At 43.7% G+C, this 20,548-nt stretch overlaps 2 protein-coding genes across 5 annotated transcripts; both read right to left on the bottom strand.

The window, feature by feature from the left end:
- Window positions 1-267: 267 nt before the first annotated feature.
- On the bottom strand, window positions 268-2,045 carry Snapin (SNAP associated protein). The gene is made up of 4 exons (XM_034499926.2): window positions 1,847-2,045; window positions 1,561-1,607; window positions 1,164-1,282; window positions 268-577 (listed from the first exon to the last, which is right to left on the bottom strand). Exons 1-4 carry the CDS (start codon window positions 1,987-1,989, stop codon window positions 476-478), a joined length of 411 nt encoding a protein of 136 aa, XP_034355817.1. The 5' UTR covers window positions 1,990-2,045; the 3' UTR covers window positions 268-475.
- A 6,583-nt stretch (window positions 2,046-8,628) lies between these two features.
- Window positions 8,629-19,369, bottom strand: Chtop (chromatin target of PRMT1). Of its 4 annotated transcripts, none has more exons than XM_034499822.2 (6): window positions 19,072-19,369; window positions 17,446-17,527; window positions 15,997-16,150; window positions 12,760-12,946; window positions 11,783-11,920; window positions 8,629-9,770 (listed from the first exon to the last, which is right to left on the bottom strand). In XM_034499822.2, the coding sequence occupies exons 2-6, from the start codon at window positions 17,508-17,510 to the stop codon at window positions 9,565-9,567; spliced, it is 750 nt and encodes a 249-aa protein (XP_034355713.1). In that variant the 5' UTR covers window positions 17,511-17,527; window positions 19,072-19,369; the 3' UTR covers window positions 8,629-9,564. The 4 variants fall into 4 exon arrangements, with proteins under 4 accessions (XP_034355713.1, XP_034355714.1, XP_034355716.1 ...); XM_034499823.2 differs by having other exon boundaries at window positions 12,760-12,943; window positions 19,072-19,367; XM_034499825.2 differs by lacking the exon at window positions 11,783-11,920 and having other exon boundaries at window positions 12,760-12,943; window positions 19,072-19,367.
- Between the last annotated feature and the right edge of the window lie 1,179 nt (window positions 19,370-20,548).

A 20,548-nucleotide genomic window follows, 5' to 3' on the forward strand; every position in this document is an offset into this window, starting at 1 on the left:
AGGTTATTACCTTTTATGGGGAACTATGGGCAAACAGAGGGAGAGAAGCAGTATACTTTTGGCACCAAATCTCTGGTGTTTTCTCTACCACATGATGCCTAATCTACTTAACATTCTCTGGGAGAAAATGTATAGAGGCTTGAGTCAGGCACCCTGACACATGCCTATTATAACCCCAGCATTCAGGAGCCTAAGGCAAGAGGAAATGTTTGAGGCCAGCCTGGACTACATATTGAGACCATGTCTCAAGAAACAAAACCCAAAAGGTAGAGGCTCATTCTTAGAAGGATAAGCTGTAATGGAGGTTGTTCAGGAAATGGTCCTGCTGTATGCATGGTTCTCGAGGCTACTCCACGAATGAGTACATACTGCAAACAAATCAAAGGTCTACAGAGGCTTTCCTGGAATCTTCTCATGTCTACCAGACAAAGCCGTTGGAGAATAGTACTTGTATACTCAGGTCACAGGCCCGTGCTTATTTGCTTGGAGAACCAGGAGGGTAAACTCCTGAATCCAGCATGGCTCTCCTGCGAGCTGTTTCCTTGGCCACACTGTGGTTTAAGCGCCTTAGTCGTTCCTATAAGACAGGAAAATGGGGAAATCTAATGACTTCTGTAAAAGGTTTTAACAGAGTCAAGTAGGTGCTCAAAGGGCTTACTCCCCCTATTCCCCTGTCCCCAGACAGTTTCTTCTCTGTGTAGCCCTGGAACTTGCTCTGTAACCAGGATGGCCTCAAACTCAGATATTTGCCTGCTTCTACCTCCAGCTGGCTGCTCAGCTGTCTCGGGCTCTTTTCAAGCCAGCCCTTTAAGTAAAACAAGCCTGTAAATGACAGACACCAGAGATCAAGAATTGAGCTTATAAGGCTTGTCTAGTATTCAAGAGGACCTAGGTTTGAGGCCCAGTAATGTATGGACCTTTATTATCAGATTAGTTAACGCCACTCTGTCCCTCATAGTTGCTTTCACTATGTTGAGGACATAATGCAGGATAAAGAACAAGATTTTATTTTTATCTTTTTTGAGAGAGGGTCATGCTATGTAGCCCTAGCTGATCTGATAGTTCAGGCTATGCTCAAAGTTCTAGTCATTCTTCTTGCATTAGCCTACCAAATGCTGAAATTACAATATGCATCACCATGCTCTGCCAGAATTTTTTTTTACCTGTGCATTCTGTAAAATATTGTTGACCAAGACAACTCGTCGCCTGGCATTAAGCAGCTTCTTAACATAGGGGTCCAGATCCAGGGCCACCTTCTGATCCTCATTGATCCGGCACAGTTCTGGGAAGAGGAAATGGGCAACCAACATCTAATGGCTCATTTTTTATTCTTAGAGAATGTAAGAGAGGAATGGGATGAAAAATACTCTTGCAGTCTTGTGTGTGAGCCACAGACACCTTTCCTTCTTCCATTCTTGTCCTAAAATATCCCCGGAAATTAGAGTCCGTGGGTAGTTCTGATATTGAGAAGCAAGTGACAGAAACATAGCCTAAAACTTGGGAAAACAAAGTTCCTGAAAGTGAGATCAGGGATTCTAGGTATTCTGGGTACTCACTCACCTGTAGCTAGGTTGTCAATTTGTTCCCGGAGCTCTACTTGGCTTTCTCTGCAAAGTGGTACAAAACCCTACAACAGTCAGTGACTGGAACGCGGGAAACAAATTCTACTTATTCCCCAAATACTGAGACAAGCCAACCTCAACTTAAAGGCCTCGCCCAGGCCCTTCCGCCTCTTTACCCAGTCTCAACCACAGTGTGTCTCCAAGAATGCATCTGGTACCTTTCGGGGCCCCGCCCCTACAAAGCCAATTCCATAGGCCCCGCCCCCAGCAACCCGGTCCTGCACCTGACCGCGTGCACGTGAGAGTCGAGCTGCTGCACAGCGGGTCGCAGGAACTCCAGGAGCCCCTCGGCAAAGAGGTCGCGGCCTGTGGGCCCCGCCACTGGGGTCCCGGCCCCTGACACAGCAGCGGAACCAGCCGCAGCCATCGCGAACTGCCCCGACGCCCTCAGCCTGCCGCGAGGGCTGCCGGGAACTGCAGGCTGTGCGCCGCGAGAGGGCGCTTAGCTACAGCCCTGACGGCAGTAGGATAGCTGGGAAATGGAGTCCTCGGTGAGCCGGGGCTAGCAGGGCCGGGACCAGAGCCCCCTGGAAGTTGTAGTTCTTCCATGGGCCTGTAGGGGGCGGGATCTAGACTTCAGGAGATTGAGTGCACTAAATATTTCTTTCTCTCTCCTCTCCTCCTCCTCTTCCTCCTCCTCCTTCTTCTTCTTTTTGGATTGCTTATTTATTTCATAGCCCTGGCTGTCTTGGTACTCACTATGTAAACCAGGCTGTCCTTGAATTCACTGAGATCTGCCTGCCTGTGTCTGCCTTTAAAAGTGTGCTCTACCACTACCGGCCTTTGTTCTTTTTTTTTTTTTTTCCCCAAAAGTGAAAGTAAGTGGCCGGCGGTGGTGGCGCACGCCTTTAATCCCAGCACTTGGGAGGCAGAGGCAGGCGGATTTCTGAGTTTGAGGCCAGCCTGGTCTACAGAGTGAGTTCCAGGACAGCCAAGGCTATACAGAGAAACTCTGTCTCAAAAAAACAAAAAACAAAACAAAACAAACAAACAAAAAAACAACAACGAAAGTAAGTGCTATTGTCCATAGCATAGCCTTCCCCATGGGAATTGAGAAAGCCAGATTAAATTCATGTTGAGTTCTTCTCTCTTTCTCTTCCCCTCTCCCACTCCCTTTTTTCCTCCCTCTAACTCCCTTTTTCTTGCAGACAGGGTTTCCTTGTGTAGCCGTGGCTGTCCTGGAACTCACCCTGTAGACTAGGCTGGTCTTGAACTCCAGTACTGGGTTTAAAGGTGTGTTCCACCACTGCCAGGCAAGTTTTGTTTCTAAAGATTGTTAGTTTTGTTAGAGAAAGTTCTGCCATGTTGCCAAAGCTAGCCTTGAGCTCACAATCTCTCTGTCTCAGTCTTTTCAGTGCTGGAGTTACAGACTTATGCCACCATGACAGGATTTAAAGTTGAGGGTTTTTGTTTGTTTGTTTGCTTGTTTGTTTTTCCGAATTTTTTGATGGGGGCTTGAACCCAGGGCCTTGTGATGGCTAGACAAATGTTCTGCTGGGCTATATCCCTATTGTACCTTATCTCCCTCCCCTCACTTTTTTTTTTTTTTTTTTTGGTTTTTTTCCGAGACAGGGTTTCTCTGTGTAGTCCTGGCTGTCCTGGAACTCACTTTGTAGACCAGGCTGGCCTCGAACTCAGAAATCCACCTGCCTCTGCCTCCCAAGTGCTGGGATTAAAGGCGTGCGCCGCCACCATCGCCCGGCAAGAATATTTTTAATGGCATCAAATATGCACAAAATTGTGTATGCTTTAAAAATGGATTTAAGAATGAAATCCAGATACAGGCTAGGACGGGGATGGCCCTTAAGGATGTTTTTGCTACACAAAATAACCCAGCCTCCAAAGAACAAATATGTGGTTTCATTTATATGAATGGCCAAATTCATAGAGATAAAACTGTAGGACAAGGTTTATCAGCACCGGCAAACAACAAAAGCAGGACTGGGTTGGGAGGAATGAAGAATACAATTGCATAGTGGATAAGAGTCCCAGCTTGGGAAAGTACATGATCATGCATTCACTGCTGCTGAACTATATACTTAGACATACTTAGAGAGGTAAGTTGTCTTATGAATGTTTATTATGTTGTTTTGTTTTTGAGGCAGGGTCTATGAAGCCTGGGCTGGGCTGGAACTCAAGAGAAATCAAGGATACAGAGGAAAAGCAGAAATTCAGAGCAGCCACAGCCACTGGAGAGTTAAAGTTCTATTATATCACCAATCTGAGGTCCAGATATTGTTGAAAAGGGCATGGATCAAGCTCACTGAATGGCAGAGAAATTGCTGACATCCCATTTGTGGACTGTGCTAGAATTCTTGCTAAAGCAGTTTATGGCAGATGGCCCACTCAATACGCTGCTGTAAAACAGCTTGGATACTGGATGCCACTGGTTGTTCTGCATCCTAGAACCTTAAACATGGAGAAGCCACCAGAGCCAGAAAGCAGCACTGTCTCCTGAATGTTTCTCCAGCCTTCTCTGTCAGATGGCAAAGGAAACATTGCCCCAACACTATTTTTACTGAGTAGACAAAAGGGTTATTATAGCATTGTGAGGGTATCTTTCTTTCATTTGAGACAAAATTTCATTGTGTACCGCTGGCAGTCCTGGGATTTTCTTTGTAGACCTAGTGGGCCTTGAAATCGAGGTCTACTCACTATAACACCTGGATTATTTAGTTTTCTTAGAGAGAACTGTATCAAAATGTTTACAAAGTATGAAAAGGGGCAGGGCATGGTGGCTCACACCTTTAATCGCAGGCAGAGGCAGGTGGGTTTCTGTGATCAAGGCCAACCTGGTCTACAGAGCAAACTCCAGGCAGCCAGGTACAGAGAAACCTTATCTTAAAAACAATACCAATACCACCACCAAAACAAAAACCAAAAAAAAAAAAAACCCAAAACCAAACAAACAAAAAAACCCCAAACCGCAAAGGGTAGAGGGTACCTAAAGTCAAGAGAGGGGAAGGAAGAGGGCAGAATTAGTAGGATGTTGTACAAGGAAATGCAGAGATCACATCCTGACAATCACCTGTGGTCCTCTGTGAACTCACTCTTTGATGGGTCTGTCTTTGAGTTTTTTCTTGGTGGGGGTCCAACATGGGGCATTTGTGGTTTACCAGCCTTTTTACTTCTAAAAACTTCATGGTGCTTGTAGACAGTGAGCTGGAGCAAGCAATACCAGAACAGTAGCGTTCATATTCAGATTGGATGTCAGTGATCATCTGATGCTACTTGTGTAGCTATGCATTCACAAAGCTTAGGCGGAGTGCTCATAGGTACTGTCCACGATCACAATGCCACTTTATGCGACTATCACTTCTCCACTTAGCACTTTCTGACAGTCCTAAGTGATAGAGGGGCTGGAGCCAGGGTGACTTGATCTCATAGCCTCAAATTCGGGCGTCAGTTCTTCAGTGTCACATTTCATTTTCTTCCTGACTTTAAGAATCCCCTGTATCAGACCTTCAGCCTGGATATTTCCCTACTCCTTTCAATGTCCCTATACAGAAAATCCTTCCTTTTGCTTTCCAAATTCAATCCATTGCCTCTCCCCCAAATCACCATGGCAGGAGTAACTCCTTCAGTCAGGCCTGGAGATGTTGCCCACGACGACAGTGAATAAGTTGTGGTCTTTGCTGCTTTTGTCTGTAGTAGGTCAACTGGCACACACAAACCCTTGAAAGCAGGTTGGTGCAGTCTACCCTGCTAACCCAGCTGTCCTTATATGGTCAACCCTCCCTTTTGCCTAGATTTCTAATCAGTTGGATTGGTGCTGTTGGACTCCAGTGCTTCCAAGCTTTTGTGTTATCTCCTGGAGGCTCTAGCCTTGCCTTGCTTTTGGCTCCCTCTTTAACTTCACCTCCACACCCAAACAATAGTTAGGTTGATTTGCCTTCTGTCTTGGCCACCTTAAGGAGCATAATGAAGCTTTGCAGGAACACTTATGTTGGTTTAGGTAGCACTGAGTGCCTCTGCTTGTTGGCTACCTGCACCCTGTACTACTCCTGGGTGAGACAATGCACACTTGTTGAAGGTGCGCAAGAATGATGCCCAACTTTACTCAAGCTAGGGTATTGGCATCAGACACCTTTGTGCTCTTGTCAAAAGGACAAGGATGGGGACATTCTGGGAGGCCTGAACTTTAAGGTATCCCACATTTCAGTGGAGGAGGTAAAGGAGTTGTAGGGTAAGTGTTTTGGAAACGGTTAAGCACAGCTAGTGATGTAGCTGTGGCTCTAGGTGCTTACAGACAGGAATTCCTGGAGAGGAGCCATTTGCTTGGGTGAAATCTCAGCTGACTCAGGATTCCTGCTTATCACAAAAGGGTGAGGCACGAGGATATGGTCCTGGCCTTGGCAGTGCTGAGGACTCTAGATGACTTTTATGTTTTTATTTTTATTATTTGGTCTTTCCCTCATCCCATACCTTTAGAAAAGGTGGTTCTCAACTAGTGGGTCAAGGCAGGTGTGTGTGTGTGTGGGGGGGAAGGTGTCAAAGGACTCTTTCACAGGGGTCACCTAGGCCTGCCGGAAAACTTTATGTAATGATAGCAAAATTAGTTATGAAGTAGCAACAAGATAATTTTATGGCTGGGGGTTTACCACAGCACTAACTGTATTAAAGGGTCACAGCATTAGGAAAAGTTGAGAATCACTGCTTTAAAGATGTGTTAGTGATTTTCAAGGAGACTACACTGCATTTTGGGAGAACTCTTTCTCATCACACTTCCAGAAAGCTTTTTAAAAAAATTTCTTCCCCATGGATATTTGTCTTCAGCAGATAATCATGGCTAAAAATACGGCAAACTTAAATGTAATAAATCTCTTAAAAGACATCAAACATAACCTATTATGTTCTGGGCCTGGGGGTGATTGCTGCCATCAACAGACCCCATAGCTGCCCTTGGTCTGCCTTCAATTCCTAAGTGTCACCGTGGCCTGCTTTACAATAACTCTCTCTCCTTGTCTTGCCCTGAGCTATGTGGTCAGCCAGGATCCCCAGCATGCTTGCTTGGACCCAAGCACTAGCCATGGTGTGAAAGGAGACTGGAGCTCACCCAAGACTAGGAACCTCCAGCTCTATCCCTACCCACTGTGCCATCTTTAGTGAGCAGAGAGCAGCCAGGTCACACTCCACTAGCATACCAACCAAAAGAACTGTGGAAACAAGATGGGCATGGTAGCACCTGCTTGTAATCCCAACATTCAGGAGGGCAAGGCAGGACCATGAGTTGGAGGTCCGTTTAGGCTTATCAGTCTTAACATACAAAACTCCTGGCAGAACATTATACATCTGGATGTGGATTCCTAGTTAACAAGGTTGCATTGGGTATGGAATGAGAGTTCAGAGAGTAGTATTCTCACGAAGATGATACTTGCACGTGAGGTTATTTGGGAAATGAAAATGAGGCTGGAGCACAAGCTGAGGCTGAAGCTGAGGGCAAGTGGAGAAGGCCAGATGTGGTCCTCTCCAGGTTCCAGGCATTTAGGGACCCTTGGCTCCTTGGCCTTCCTTAAATTCTCAAGAGCCACTCTGAATGCTGCTTGGTTGCTAGGAAAACAGCATTAGTACTAAGACATATAGACTCTTCCCCAAGCATAAGTCCCAAGACACCTAAGGGTAGAAGGTGTCTTAGGACTCTTACTACAGTGACTGGGTAGCTAGGGCTTTTCCACTGTAGTCCTATCTCCCACCAGGACTGTGAAAATCATCCCATGTGCTTCTCAAAAAATTTGAATGGGGGAGGAAAGCTGCTTCAGCAGTTAAGTGTGGCTAACACCCACTTGCAACTCTAGTTTTGGGGGATTTGATAGCTTTCTTTTGACCAGAGGGCACAGGCATACATGGTGACAAACGCATGCAGCCAAAACACTTATATATATACACACACAAATCTCTCTTTTCTTCTCTCACACACACATAAACTCCACTTAATACACTATATGGTACCTACTTATTTACTGCCTTTTGCTTGTAATGTCTTTGACATGTAACCCAGGCTAGCCTCAAACTTGTATGCAGTTGCTGGGATTACAAATAATTTTTGCCCTTGTCCTGACTCTTCCCACCTATCTTTAAACTCTCCTGAGCTTCAGCTCTAGCTGGTCAAATCTTTTCTCTGTTCTCCCAATGCACTTCTCTGACACCATGAGACCAGAGGGCACATTGGTCTCTTGGCTGGTTCTGGAAGGCAAGTCCTCAGAAGATGGCAACCAAGTAGGTTTTAAAGGCTGATGAGAAGTCAGGTCTGCTCTCTGGTCCATCTGAGGCATTACCAGGAGATGAGGACAGCAAACATGGAAACTCCGAGAACTGGACACAGCAGGTGGAGCGGGAGCTAAGGGCCTATGGCTGGTGGGGAACTGAACGTTTTCACAAAGTAGGAAGGACAGTAGCTAGAAAGAGGGTCTAGACCTGAGTCATCACTTTCCTTTGCTGAGATCTACCCTTGAGCACCGGCTTCCTATAGCCCAGAGTCCATCTTCCCTGGGTCCCAGAGATTCCCCACCTCAATCAAGTAAGGATTCAAAATCAGGTGATTTGAATTTGTTCAGTATTTCCTTCCTGGCTTTTAATGCACAGTACAGTAAGACAGCTGTGATCTTTTCTCCTAAACAACCATGGTCCAGTCCACTAGTACTTTCTAGGCAGGTAATTCTTCCTAAGGGCTTAGTCAAAGGAGAGCACAAGTTTTACTTTCTACCACAAAGCAACATTTTTGACACCCCTAGAATATTTGTTTCTTTTTTTGAGACAGGGCTGCTGTAGCCCTGGCTATTCTGTAACTAATTCTGAGACCAAGCTGGCCTTGGAACCCACAGATGGATATCACCGCCTCTGATTCCCAAGTGGTAGGATTAAAGGTTTGTACCACCCTCTTACCTGATCCCACCCCAGAAATCTGAACTTGAGAATTTTCAACCATATTAGGGACATAGTAGTAACACACCACAAAAATGGTCACAGAGCATTTTAAGAATCCCCCCAAATAAACAGAAAGCCTGGGTTGAGAGAACAATTTGTTATAATGAACCAGAAATACAAGATTCCACTGAAACTGAACAGCTGACAAAATATGATTGAACTTAAACCTTCAAGAGGGTGAATGAAATAAAGTCAGTTAAGTGGGTTAGACCACGACTGCTTCTGGACAAACATGGGTAACTGCATTTCAGCGTGAGCAGCACATGAGCCCTTCCCAGCAGTCAGTTTGTAACCAGTTTCCCACCCTTGTCTCTTCTGCCACTTGTGCTACACCAATGGCTGCTGCTTCTATGAGAGAAAGCCAAAAGGAAAGCTTAAAAATCTTTAGGGTGGAAATTTCAATTTAGCTTGTCAGCTACCATCTATGTGGTTTCAATGCAGGCCACACCAACTTTGACCAAATCAAAGTTGCTACCATGGGTAACCCATTCTGTGGCCCAGTAGCAATACCAACATTTCCAATTTACTACATTCACTATCAACATAGCAAACACACCTTTAGCTCCAGCTATTAACAAGAAGCTTTTAAAGAAAGATGTAGAACTCTATCCCAAAGACCACCCAGTGGTGAAAACTCTGGCTCCTTCTGGGATCATAAAAATCAACAGAGGAAATATTTAAAAATGTCAAGAGTGTATGACAGGCAGAGGCTGGAAAACTGTTCTACTCACAAGGCCAACGCATTCCTGTTCAAACAGATGTCTGGGTGACTGGATAAACAACAAAACAAACTCAACCAAATTAAAGGAAAATACGGTTTCATATAACACAGTATCAAAAAGTAGACGGAACAGACTAAATGCACCAACTGGTGGCAGGTAAGTCCACAGCCTATTATGACAGGTCCTTCTAGCATCGATCAGGTTTCTTCTCATGTTTTCTCAAGGTTGTTTTATAGATGTGGTGACTTTAACAAGAGTCTAACAGGTAGGTGGGCAGGCAGGCAGGCAGGCAGGCTTCAATCATTAGTTTCAGGATCTGTCTGTGCCATGTAGGCATCCAATTCGGCATCCAGGTGTCCTTTAGTTTTCGACATGTATGCATCCAATTGGTTGTCCAGCTGTTCCTTGGTCAATACAGGGCGAGTGAGGGCACCTCTCCCTCTGCCACGACCTCGGCCTCTGCCTCCAAAGCCCCCTCTTCCCCGACCTATCATGCCCCGACCTGGCCAAACGAGAGAAAGAAAAAAGAAAAAGACAGTTACACATTAGTTTGGTGGGTTCTAAAAAAAATGCCCCTTTATAGTGGTGGGGCCTAGCTGAGACAAGCTCAAAGACAGGGCAAAGAGGAGAAATCTGAAAAAACAAGAAACACACTGGGTAGAAAGCAGCACACGGAAAGCACACATAGTGAGTCCTCTTAAGTATTCACCTCTAAATACTACTATAAGAAAAAAAAATCCTGCCCCCTCCCACTTTGAGATAGGGTCATGCCATGAAGACCAGCTAGCCTTAGACTTGCACTCCTGGGCTGGAGTATAGCTCAGTTGGTAGGGTGCTCGTCTAGTATGCACGAAGCCCTGGGTTCAATCCTCAGCACCACAAATGTATACCTGTAATCCTAGCATCTAGAAGGCAGAAGCAGAAGGATTAGAAGTTCAAGGCCAGCCAGGGCTACAGGAGACCCAGTCTCAAAAACAAAACAAGAGCCTCCCAATTGCTGGGATTACAGGTGTGTAGTAGTAGCTGAAAAATATTAAACAACATTACCCTCCCTTAAGATAAAGAATTATCTAAAGTTTGGGACTTACTGTAAATTCATAATTAAAACACATTACATATAGTTAGGAGGCAGTAAAAGGGCATCCAAAAAAGGGTATTCATATTAAGCTTTAAGTGAGACCTTTTTGGATTGTTATCACATTTGCTTTATAAGTTTATTAAGTTTAGTCAAGTGATTCCATATATCCAAAGACTGAAAAAAAAAACTTAGCTACATTTCTGACTGGTCACCTTAAGATAACTATTATCTGAGAAGTAATTTTAATTCACTAACCAAATACTTAACTTTCTCAAAATCGACTTTATTTAGTTTTTCCTAAATAGAGACCTGTGAAGTCTTTCTCAGAAACTATGTCAATACAATCTGGAAACATTCTATCTTATCCTGAAACTTAAACTTATATTTCACTCAATTAGCCAAATGGCATATAAAATAAACAGAAAATAAACCTTTGTTATCAAATATTATTTTTTAAGTTATTCTTCAGCACCTTCAAGACTGTGGATTATGAAAACCTGTTCCACATTTTAGAAAGAACCAATACCAAATATCCACAGGGCTTACTAGAGTAAGATGCTTCATACTATCAACATGTGTTGGGGATTTCTTACTCAGTTATAAGCCAGAAAGCTCCATGAAATTTGGTACTAACACCACCATCATTAAACTCTTTTCTAATCTAGTCCATGAGGTCATAGGACAAGAATCAAGGCATCAAAGGCAAGATTACTAACAGTCAGCTGACTAACTGGCTGTAACACATCTTACTTTCAACCTTGATCAGGAAAACTGTCTTTGGTTACTTAGACACAAATCCTATGTTAAATTTACTTGATTTTAAAGCCAACAACAGGTGCCAGGTCTCATCCCACCACCCAATAGTGCTGCTGGACTGAATCTAGCCTCATGCATGCTGAGCATGTGCTGCACCACTGAGCTACATCCTCTGCTCTCACCATCCTCCTCTATCTCTGCCTCACTTTCATGTATCTCCCTCTTATTTGTTTCTAAGGTGTGAGATTGAACCCAGGGCCTCACAAATGCTAGGTAAGAGTTGTATACTATACTTCATTTCCATTCCACTTCTCTTATCTAAGTTAAACTGGCTTTTGGGCTATGGGATGGGTGTGTAATGGTGGTGATGGTGGCAGCTGCAGGCAGATACAGAAAAAGGGAAAATCCCAAACTAACCACTGCATCATGTTAATACAACTTAAATTTCTAAGAGTCTGGAGAAGAATTCCTAAAATGTGGCTCTAGAAAATGTACCTGTTAATCCTAACAGATCTTTGCATTATCACTGTGTGGATTTAGAAAATAAGCCAGTTTCAAAAAACAAACAAGACAAACAAACAAGCCTGCCTATGACTTGAAGCTGTGCAGAAAAGTGGGCTCTGAGTTTTGAAGGGAGGAAAATGAGGGGAGCTATTCTCTGAAGTTGGTAGCTGACTAACCTCTACCACCGATTCCGCCACGACCCATAGCTCCACGCCCTAGGCCCCCTCTCCCAGGACCTCCACGACCTCGAACACCACCTCTTCTTAAGCCCATTCGGGGAGCTACGGCTCGTCCACCTCGGAGCAGGTTTTGACCTTGGAGAGGAGGCATACAATGTATATGCAGGTAAATCCAAGAGAGACAAAGTAGATTGTAACCAAAGGAAGGCGGTGAGGGTTAAATAGTAATAATTAGTTAATGTTTAGTCTGGGTGGGACAAACTGCACAGTGCGTGTGTGAACAGGTTAAACAGCTCTTTATTCAATTCAGTAATTCTGGCCACAAGCTATCTTTGGAAAAAGCTGGGACTAGGTAAGTTCATGTGTTTAGTAAATTAACAATGAGATGCCTAGCATTATGGTAGATTTGAAAATAAATGCTATGATTCTTGCTTTTAATACATTTTCAAAGGGGGCAAGAATTTTATAAAGGGAACAGTGTCCAAAGGGTATGATACAGATACATAGGCACTATGGATCAAACCGTTCCCTCTCTTTCCCGTCAGATCAATAGTTTTCACTTCAAGAAGACAGATGGTTAGTCATGACATAGGCCAAAAGACTCATTTTCTCTCTTGGTATTGAGGATATACAACCCAGGGCCTCACACATGCTAACCACACATTTCTTAAACTTATTTCTAGAACCTGAATATGCTTTCATTCAAGCAGCAGCAGGTGTTTTAAAATGGAATGGAGATGACATGAATTACCTGTTGTTATGCGGGTCATAGCCTCTCATCATTGTACATTATTAGAAAGGGAATAATATTGGTAAAACACATGCAGCAGTACTAAAAATGTGACTTCAAAGTTAATAATTATATTAACACAAATTCAAGATTAAAAATGCTAAACAAATATGTTGATATGCAGCCCAAGAGAAAGGGGAGGAGGATAGAACCCAACCATTATCAGCTATACAGACACACTGACCTCGGAGTGACATCCCACCCCTAAGCAGGGTTCTGGTGGCACGTCCCCCACGTAGTCCTCCTCGGGGCAAGCCTCTCTGGATTATGGGTAGGCCTCTTCCTCCAATTGCTCCCCTGGCCAGGGCACCTATGGGTCGGCCTAACCGTGCCTGGATGTTACTCTTACCCAGGCGCTGCTTTAAGCTCTTCTGGAAGAAAAGGTGTTATAGGATTGAGATCAACAAAGTAATTCCGTGGAATTTGGCAATTTAAAGTACAGGACAAAAGAGGCAAGTCAGACACTTGGGGTGGAAGGTATAAACCTGTAGTGGGTAACAAAAGGATTCCAAATGGAAGACTTTTCCTCAGAACATGGATAAAAGCAGAATCCTGACCCAGAATAAAGGCTCTAAGAAGCTTTAATATGGTCTACAATAGCAGAGCCAGCGCAGATAACCTTACTAATTTGGCTATTCAAATAACACAGCAGTAGCTGCAAACTTGCTGCTTCTGAGCCACAGGTTAACAATAGCCATATCTGCCTATGGTCTACACTGTTTGCAAAGGCTTACTCACACACCATAGGAAGTGCATCACATTCTGGGTAAACTTAAATTACAAGTTCACTTGAATTCTTGAGACTCAAAGGACAAGATTGACTTCTCAGTTAAAGAGGCCAGTGTGCTGAAGTTTTCCTTTGAGTATCTATCTCCAGACGGTCCTTTTTTTTTTTTTTTAACCTTAAGATGCAAATAAACACAAAAAAGTCAACATTCCTTTCCTTACACTTCTTTTTAAAAATCTGTAAATTCCACATTTCCCCTAGCCAACAGTTTCCTTAAGCCAGTATAATGGTCTTAACACACAATTCAAGTGTATCTTCATAGAAAGCCAGCCAAATTCATGTTAAAATTAAAGCAAACTGTTAACCACAAAGGGCCACCACACAAACAAGGACATACTAAAGGTAATAATTTTTAAGAGTTTCTCCAGAAGACCCTGAAGATCACATCTCAGAGGATTAAAGTTCTTCAGAAGAAAAGGAGACATTACAGCCTCAAATACAACCAAGGCACTAGTAATTCTGTTCTTCCATAAAGCCAGAAAAATATAATGAAAAGTGTGTTCTTGCACACAGTCAACTCCCGTCACATCCTAATGGCATATACACAAGTCTGTGCATATATACTTTCTTCCAATGAAGAACTCTGAAAAAGATGTTGTGGCATTATCAATTCTCTAGCACAAAACTTTAAACTGCTTCCAATTTGAGGAGAAAAGATCTTAACATTAGACATCTAATACAAGCAGGTACAACCAACCCTAAAGGCCTGTTTTGTTACTCCCCCAATTGGCACAATAATTATTTTTTTTGTGGTGCTGGGCATGAAACTCATGCCCATGGTAGGCAAATACTTTACCACTGAACTGTACTTCCAGAGCCCAGCACACAATTATGAAGTCAGATTGCATTCTCATGCTCAGTTACTGACTATCCTCATTTTCCTGAGTCCTTTGCTTTCGGGAAGTACTGTATAGTGTGGACTTCATCTTCATCCTTAGGTGGTACCCATCCTGGACACTTACACACACTGGTAGTACTACACAGTTTTTACTCTAGAGCTGTGCTGTATAACAAGGTAGCCACTAATTACATATGGCTACTTAAATTTTTTAAAAATTAGTTTTTGATTCTGGTATGGTGGCACCCACCTTTAATCTCAGTACCCTGGAGACAAAAGTAGGCATATTCCTGAGTTTGAGGACACTCTGGTCTGCTTATAGAGTTCCAGGCCAATTGTAGCTACACAGTGAAAGTCTCAAAACCACACTAAACAATAACAAAAAACTAAACAAAATTTGTGTTGGCCTTGAGCTCATAATGCCCCTATTTGCTGAGATTACAATTGTAGGCTCTTTGTCTGGCCTTACCATAAGGGAAAAGAAAAGAAAAGAAAAGAAGACAAAATCCAAACCAAAATTAAGCTCCTCAATTGTACTAGCCACAATGGAAGCCCTTTTGACAGGATAAATGAATACTGAAAAAATTGAGAGCATCTCACCAAAACAGACGCTGGTGGATGCCACTGGTTTAGAAGTTAGCCTGTTGAAAGGACGTCTTGCACAGTATATTAGAATGATTATTTACTCTTGGAAAATATGGGTGTATGGCTTGTTCTCCTGAGACAAGAAAAAAGACCCTAACTACTTCAAGGCTGAAAAGGGGACAAAGCAGAAAGCCTTGCTTATTTTTAGCCAGTGAGCCCAATGGTTTGGAGTAGGGGTGGGTGTTATAAGTGCTGACTCTATGCACAGCCATGCAGTGCTACCAGTTAAAATCCTTACAGTTGCATGGCACCGCCCTCTGGACGCCCAGCCACAGCTTGGACATATCCTTCCACAGCCACTGTCCGGACTTGCATATAAAGTCTACGAATGATAAAGAGCAGGTTTTATTTCAGGCCTGAATAGGATCACCTCTTACTTTGGAAATGTGAAAGAGAACTGACACTTGGTTATCCTCTATGCTTGCTCTACTATGCTAATGAACCTAGGTGCTGTTTTTAGTACTGAAAACCTCAGACTAAAAAAGCCAATCAGAATCATATTCAGAAGGATAAGATTAAACTAGTTTGTGAATCCTTTGTACAGACAGCAAAGCTAACTACAACAAAACTTCTTTCTTGTTTTTTGGTTAAGTGTTGAGAACTGAACCTGGAACCTTGTGCTTGCTAGTGCTCTATCATTAAACAGTATCGTAGACCAAATAAGAGATAAAAAGATGAAAATAAGTGAATGAATAAATAAAATTACTCGCCAGGTGGTGCGTGGTGGCGCACGCCTTTAATCCCAGCACTTGGGAGGCAGAGGCGGGCGGATTTCTGAGTTCAAGGCTAGCCTGGTCTACAGAGTGAATTCCAGGACAGCCAGAGCTACACAGAGAAACCCTGTCTTGAAAAACCAAAAACAAAAAAAACAAAAAAAACAAAAAAACAAAAAAAATAAAATTACTCTAAGAGCAAGGGCCAGAAAATAACCAATTAATCTTCATTGATAACACAGGCTACAGAGGTGTCAAACTCCCTAAAAGAAAGTCATTAAAAGTTATTTAGCTGGTACCTGTCCAAACTGGAATTCTTTGAACATTTGTTCATATGCATTTTAGCTTTTGCCCTGAGCCATCTTGTAGTCATCCATTATACCCTGACAGCCTTGGTGGACTGCCTGACGCCGCAGATGGCAGGACTCATTCTCTCACCTGCTTAAGTTTTAATGCTGCCTGGACAGAGGGTCTATTCTCCATCTGCTGGGCCAGTCTTCTGTTTCTGGCACTGGCTAGCTGCTGCTGCTGCTGCATCGAAGCCCGAATATTCACTGGCATCGGCTGTTTGTTCTTCAGCATATTAGTAAAGCTTCAAGGTCGAACAGAATGGGTGTTTAAATAAAAGCTTTATTATAAAACACTTATTGGCATTTTCATGGCTTGCTAGACCAGGAGCTCCAGATCCCACGAACTTTAAAGTGGTACATTTGGATCAAGGCTGATGGGTTAAAGACTCCTCTGTTTCCACAAACTTGCAAGAACCAGAAACTCAGAAATGCAGCCAAGGGCAGCACAATTAAAAGCGATAACAAGGGCTCAGGTAACAGCTCTTAGAGAAGTGCAAAGTATGAAACACACATAGTAAGCAAATATGAGGGTAAGAAACAGAGATGCAGTTACAAAGACAAACAGAAATGCCTACACCTTTGGAGAGAAAGTTCATTCAAAGACAAACAGGAGGATCAGAGCACCTTCACAGTCCACTGAAATAATACAGACTCATGAGTTATGGAAGCTTATTACATTCTAACATGTAACTTAGTAACACACGTAACACATGAATACAGGTAATTAATGTATCACGTCTTAAGAGATGAGCAGAGAAGCACATGTGCTTTAGAAGCAAACATAGGCATTAAATGCCTTGGGAGTTCTAGCAACAACATAATAAAATGGTGAAAGACACCAAATAAATGAAATTCTCAAAAACAAAAACTGCCTTTAAATACTTTAACTTTTCTTAGTCTCAAATAACCACTCTTTCTGACTCAGGACTTCTGAACAAGTTGAATTAGTTAAGTCACTTACGAGCCTAAGAGGTCATTCTATCATTCTTGTTATGATTAAGTTTAATGGAAGTAAACACACAGCTGTTGAAAGATTCTGAAACAAAACAAACTAAAAAGCAGAATGAAAAGAAAGTGAAATGTAGCAAAGCAAGTGCCTCTTACAAGGCCCAAGAATGACATTCAGGGGCCTTTGGACATAGTCTCGGCTTGCTACCTGCCTCTTACAGGCCAGACACAACACTGCTGGCCTTGGACTAGGCAGCAAGCCTATTGCAGCCAGGATATACCATACCATCATGCTGCACCACCCCTGTATCAATGTTAGAAAAAAAAATTGAAGGGAGGGTGTAAGGAGTCTTTTAAAAAATATATCCCACCAGGTAAATATTTCAGATAGCTTAATATAAAAATCTACTGATAAGGGGTTTGGAACAACTGCCCAATTTGTTTTGTACCACATTAGATGCAATTAAGAACAGAGGTCTGTAGCCTTCTGTCATTTAGCTTACAACTGGCTTTTTTTGTATTGGACCCCAGGGCCAATTTAAGTAATGTTTTCTTAGGAAGAAGCTGAAGTTGCTGTTGGCTGCCTCACCGCTCATTTAGAGACATCTTGGTGGTGCTTTTTAGCACAACTTTCGGCGCTGACTGTGCAGCCATCTTCAAATCCCGAGAATCTACAAAGGACAATATGCATGAGTCACTCAAAATAATGAAGTTTGCATTTTCACAAGAAGAAAGGCATAAACCTATGAAAGGCCTATATTACTAACTGCTGAAGATGGTATCATGAGAACTTAAGTTTGCCAGGTGGTGGTAACGCACACTTTAAGTCCCAGCACTCCTGAGGCAGAGGTAGATGGCTCTCTTTGAGTTCGAGGCTAGCCAGGTCTACAGGGCAAGTTCCAGGACAGCCAAGGCTACGTAAGAGAAACCCTGTGGGGTGGGGGCTTAAGTTTATACGACAGTTATTTTGATTTTATCAAAATTACAAAGCCCCAGAATAGAGAACATCTGCCAAAGGTTCCAAAATGGCAGAATCAGATGTAGTCAAAGCCTTGGAGTTTGGCTTTCAATCTGGAATAGCTCTTCTTAGCTTGAACTGTATGAGACTTACCTAAGGGATGTTTAAAAAAAAAAAAAAAAAAAAGGAAAGACCCTCTCTCCACCCCAAACCAACTAAATTCTTGATACCTAGATCCAGACCAATTAAATTACAATGTGGCCATGAGGATGGGGTACAGCAAATGGGGGTGGGGGTGCTACCCAAGTACATCTTACATGTCTATAGAAAGTTGAGGGCCATGGATCTAGAGAAAGGAAGGCGCTGAGAACATAGCTCAGCTGCAGAGTGCTTGTTTAGTACTGATGAAGCCCTAAATTCAATTCCCAGCAGCAACAGGGGAGTGGTGTAACAGGCTGAGGCCACAGATGGTTACATTGTCACACTGTGAGGCCCCACTGTCATACACTCAAAATAAAAGAAATACCTAGTTTCAAAACCGATTCTCAACTCCAAACGCAAGTGGAGTTCTAGTAAGACACGGCAGGGGCAAGACAGAAAAGGTTTTCTAAATGGGTATCCAATGAGAGCTCTGTCAAGAGCACTCCACAAAATTTAACTGGGAACACTTACTGGGGAGGGGCTGAGTCAAGAGAGTCACAAGCTCAAGGCGAGCCTGGGTGACTTGAAAGACCCTGTTTCAAGCTAAAATTATTATTATTATTTTTTAAAAAGCCGGGGCTGTTAACTCGGGGAGCTAGTCTAGCCAAAGCATGATTTGGGTTCAATTTCGGTACCGCAAAAACGAACACCCAGAGCCATCTCTAATTCCTGTACTCCTCATTTAATCTCCACCTAAGAGCCTCTCAAGACCCCCACTTTGGTCAGGCGCCTTATTTCCGCTGTTATTCCCATCAAACGCTATTCTGGGGCGAGGCTTTGGCTCCGACGGAGGGCACTTATCTAGATAAGCAAGACACTGGATCTGAGGTCAAAACCAAACCACCACCACCACCACCACACAAGCCAACCAAACCCAGCACCGACAATCCTACCGGCCCCGCTTGCTGGCCGCGGTTCCGGCTTAGCCTCCGCCTCCCGGCTCCGCCCCCTCCCCCGGCCTGCGCGCACCTCAGCCCCATCCACACCTGCCACCCGCGCTACCGTGCCCCGCGCCCCCTCGGCGCTCCCACCTCCGCTTTCTCCACAGAAACTCACCGAAGGAGATGGACGCCAGCGCTCCTCCCGGGGTTGCCACCACGGTTGCGGCGGGCGGGCCGGAGGCCGGCCAAACCTGAGCTGACGGCGGATCGTTCGGGTTAACTAGCTGGGCGGTTGGGTTAGATGCTTAAACGGTAGGATGCGAGGCTCCCTCGTTGTGGGTTGACTATCTAGCCGATCGATCCTCCCGCTCGTCAAGCCTGCCCTTTCCTGCCTTTCGTCTGTGCCACCACAGCCGGCGCCGCCAACTCCCGCTTGGTGTCCAAAACAAAATGGCTTCCAGGCCCACCAGTGCAGCGTGACCGGCTAAGATGGCGCCGACGGACTTGCGTCATTGCGCGCGCAACTAGGGGCGTGGCAAAATGGTCCCTTTTGCTTGCGCAGGAATCGCAGGCGAGTCCCCAAGGACTTTGGCAAAGATCCCTTAAGTTACTGACTGTAGTGCTTTGTCCTTGGGGGCGTGGACAAGTTTGTGCTCCGCTTTGGTGGGGTTTTTGGTTTGCAAAGAGCAACTTAGATTGGAAGCAGTGTTTGTATTCTTTTATTCCACATCCCCAAGGTAAAGACAACTGTAAAATGTCTTTATTAGGACCTTAGAACCTGGGTGGTTTGCTCTGGCCCTCTTCTCAGCCCTATTTGCAGTGAGATTTGTTGTTGTTGTTTGTTTCTTTTTGAGGCAAGGTTTCTCTGTGTAGACCAGACTGGCTTTAAACTCACAAAGATCCACCTCCTGCCCCCTTCCCACTGCCCACCCTCGTTGGACTCGTCTACATCCTTTTATAGGGACTGCCACTAGAAGATGTGGCTAATTTTAGGGTTGGTCTTTTCACCTGAAGTAATCCAATAAAGCAAATCTGTATTCCCACTAATGTATCCCTAGTTCTTACATAATGTTTAGCAATGATGGGACATCAATAAACACTGAATGAAACTTGGGGAAAAAATTCTTCAGGTTTTTTTTCTTTTTTCGTTTTTTTTTTTTTTTTTTTTTTCCTTTGTTTTTTTGAGACAGGGTTTCTCTGTGTAGCCCTGGCTGTCCTGGAACTCTGTAGACCAGGCTGGCCTTGAACTCAGAAATCCTCCTGCCTCTGCCTTCCAAGTGCTGGGATTAAAGGCGTGCACCACCACCGCCCGGCTTTGGTTTTCTTTTCTTTTTCTTTCTTTCTTTCTTTTCTTTCTTTTCTTTCTTTCTTTTTTTCTTTTTTCTTTTTTTTTTGACAGGGTCTGTATAATGTAGTTCTGGCTGTCCTGGAATTCTCTATACAGACCAGGCTGGCCTTGAACTCACAGATATCCTCCTGCCTTTGCCTCCCAGGTAGAGATTAAATAACCATGGTATGTGTCACCATTTCTAGCTTTCTTCAGATTTTTAAAAAGATTTATTTATTTTTTTATTTATATGAGTACACTTCAGCTGTCTTCAGACACATACTAGAAGAGGGCATCTGATCCCATTACAGATGGTTGTGAACCA

Source organism: Arvicanthis niloticus, chromosome 4 (genome assembly GCF_011762505.2).
Source record: "Arvicanthis niloticus isolate mArvNil1 chromosome 4, mArvNil1.pat.X, whole genome shotgun sequence".
Taxonomy (NCBI): domain Eukaryota; kingdom Metazoa; phylum Chordata; class Mammalia; order Rodentia; family Muridae; genus Arvicanthis; species Arvicanthis niloticus.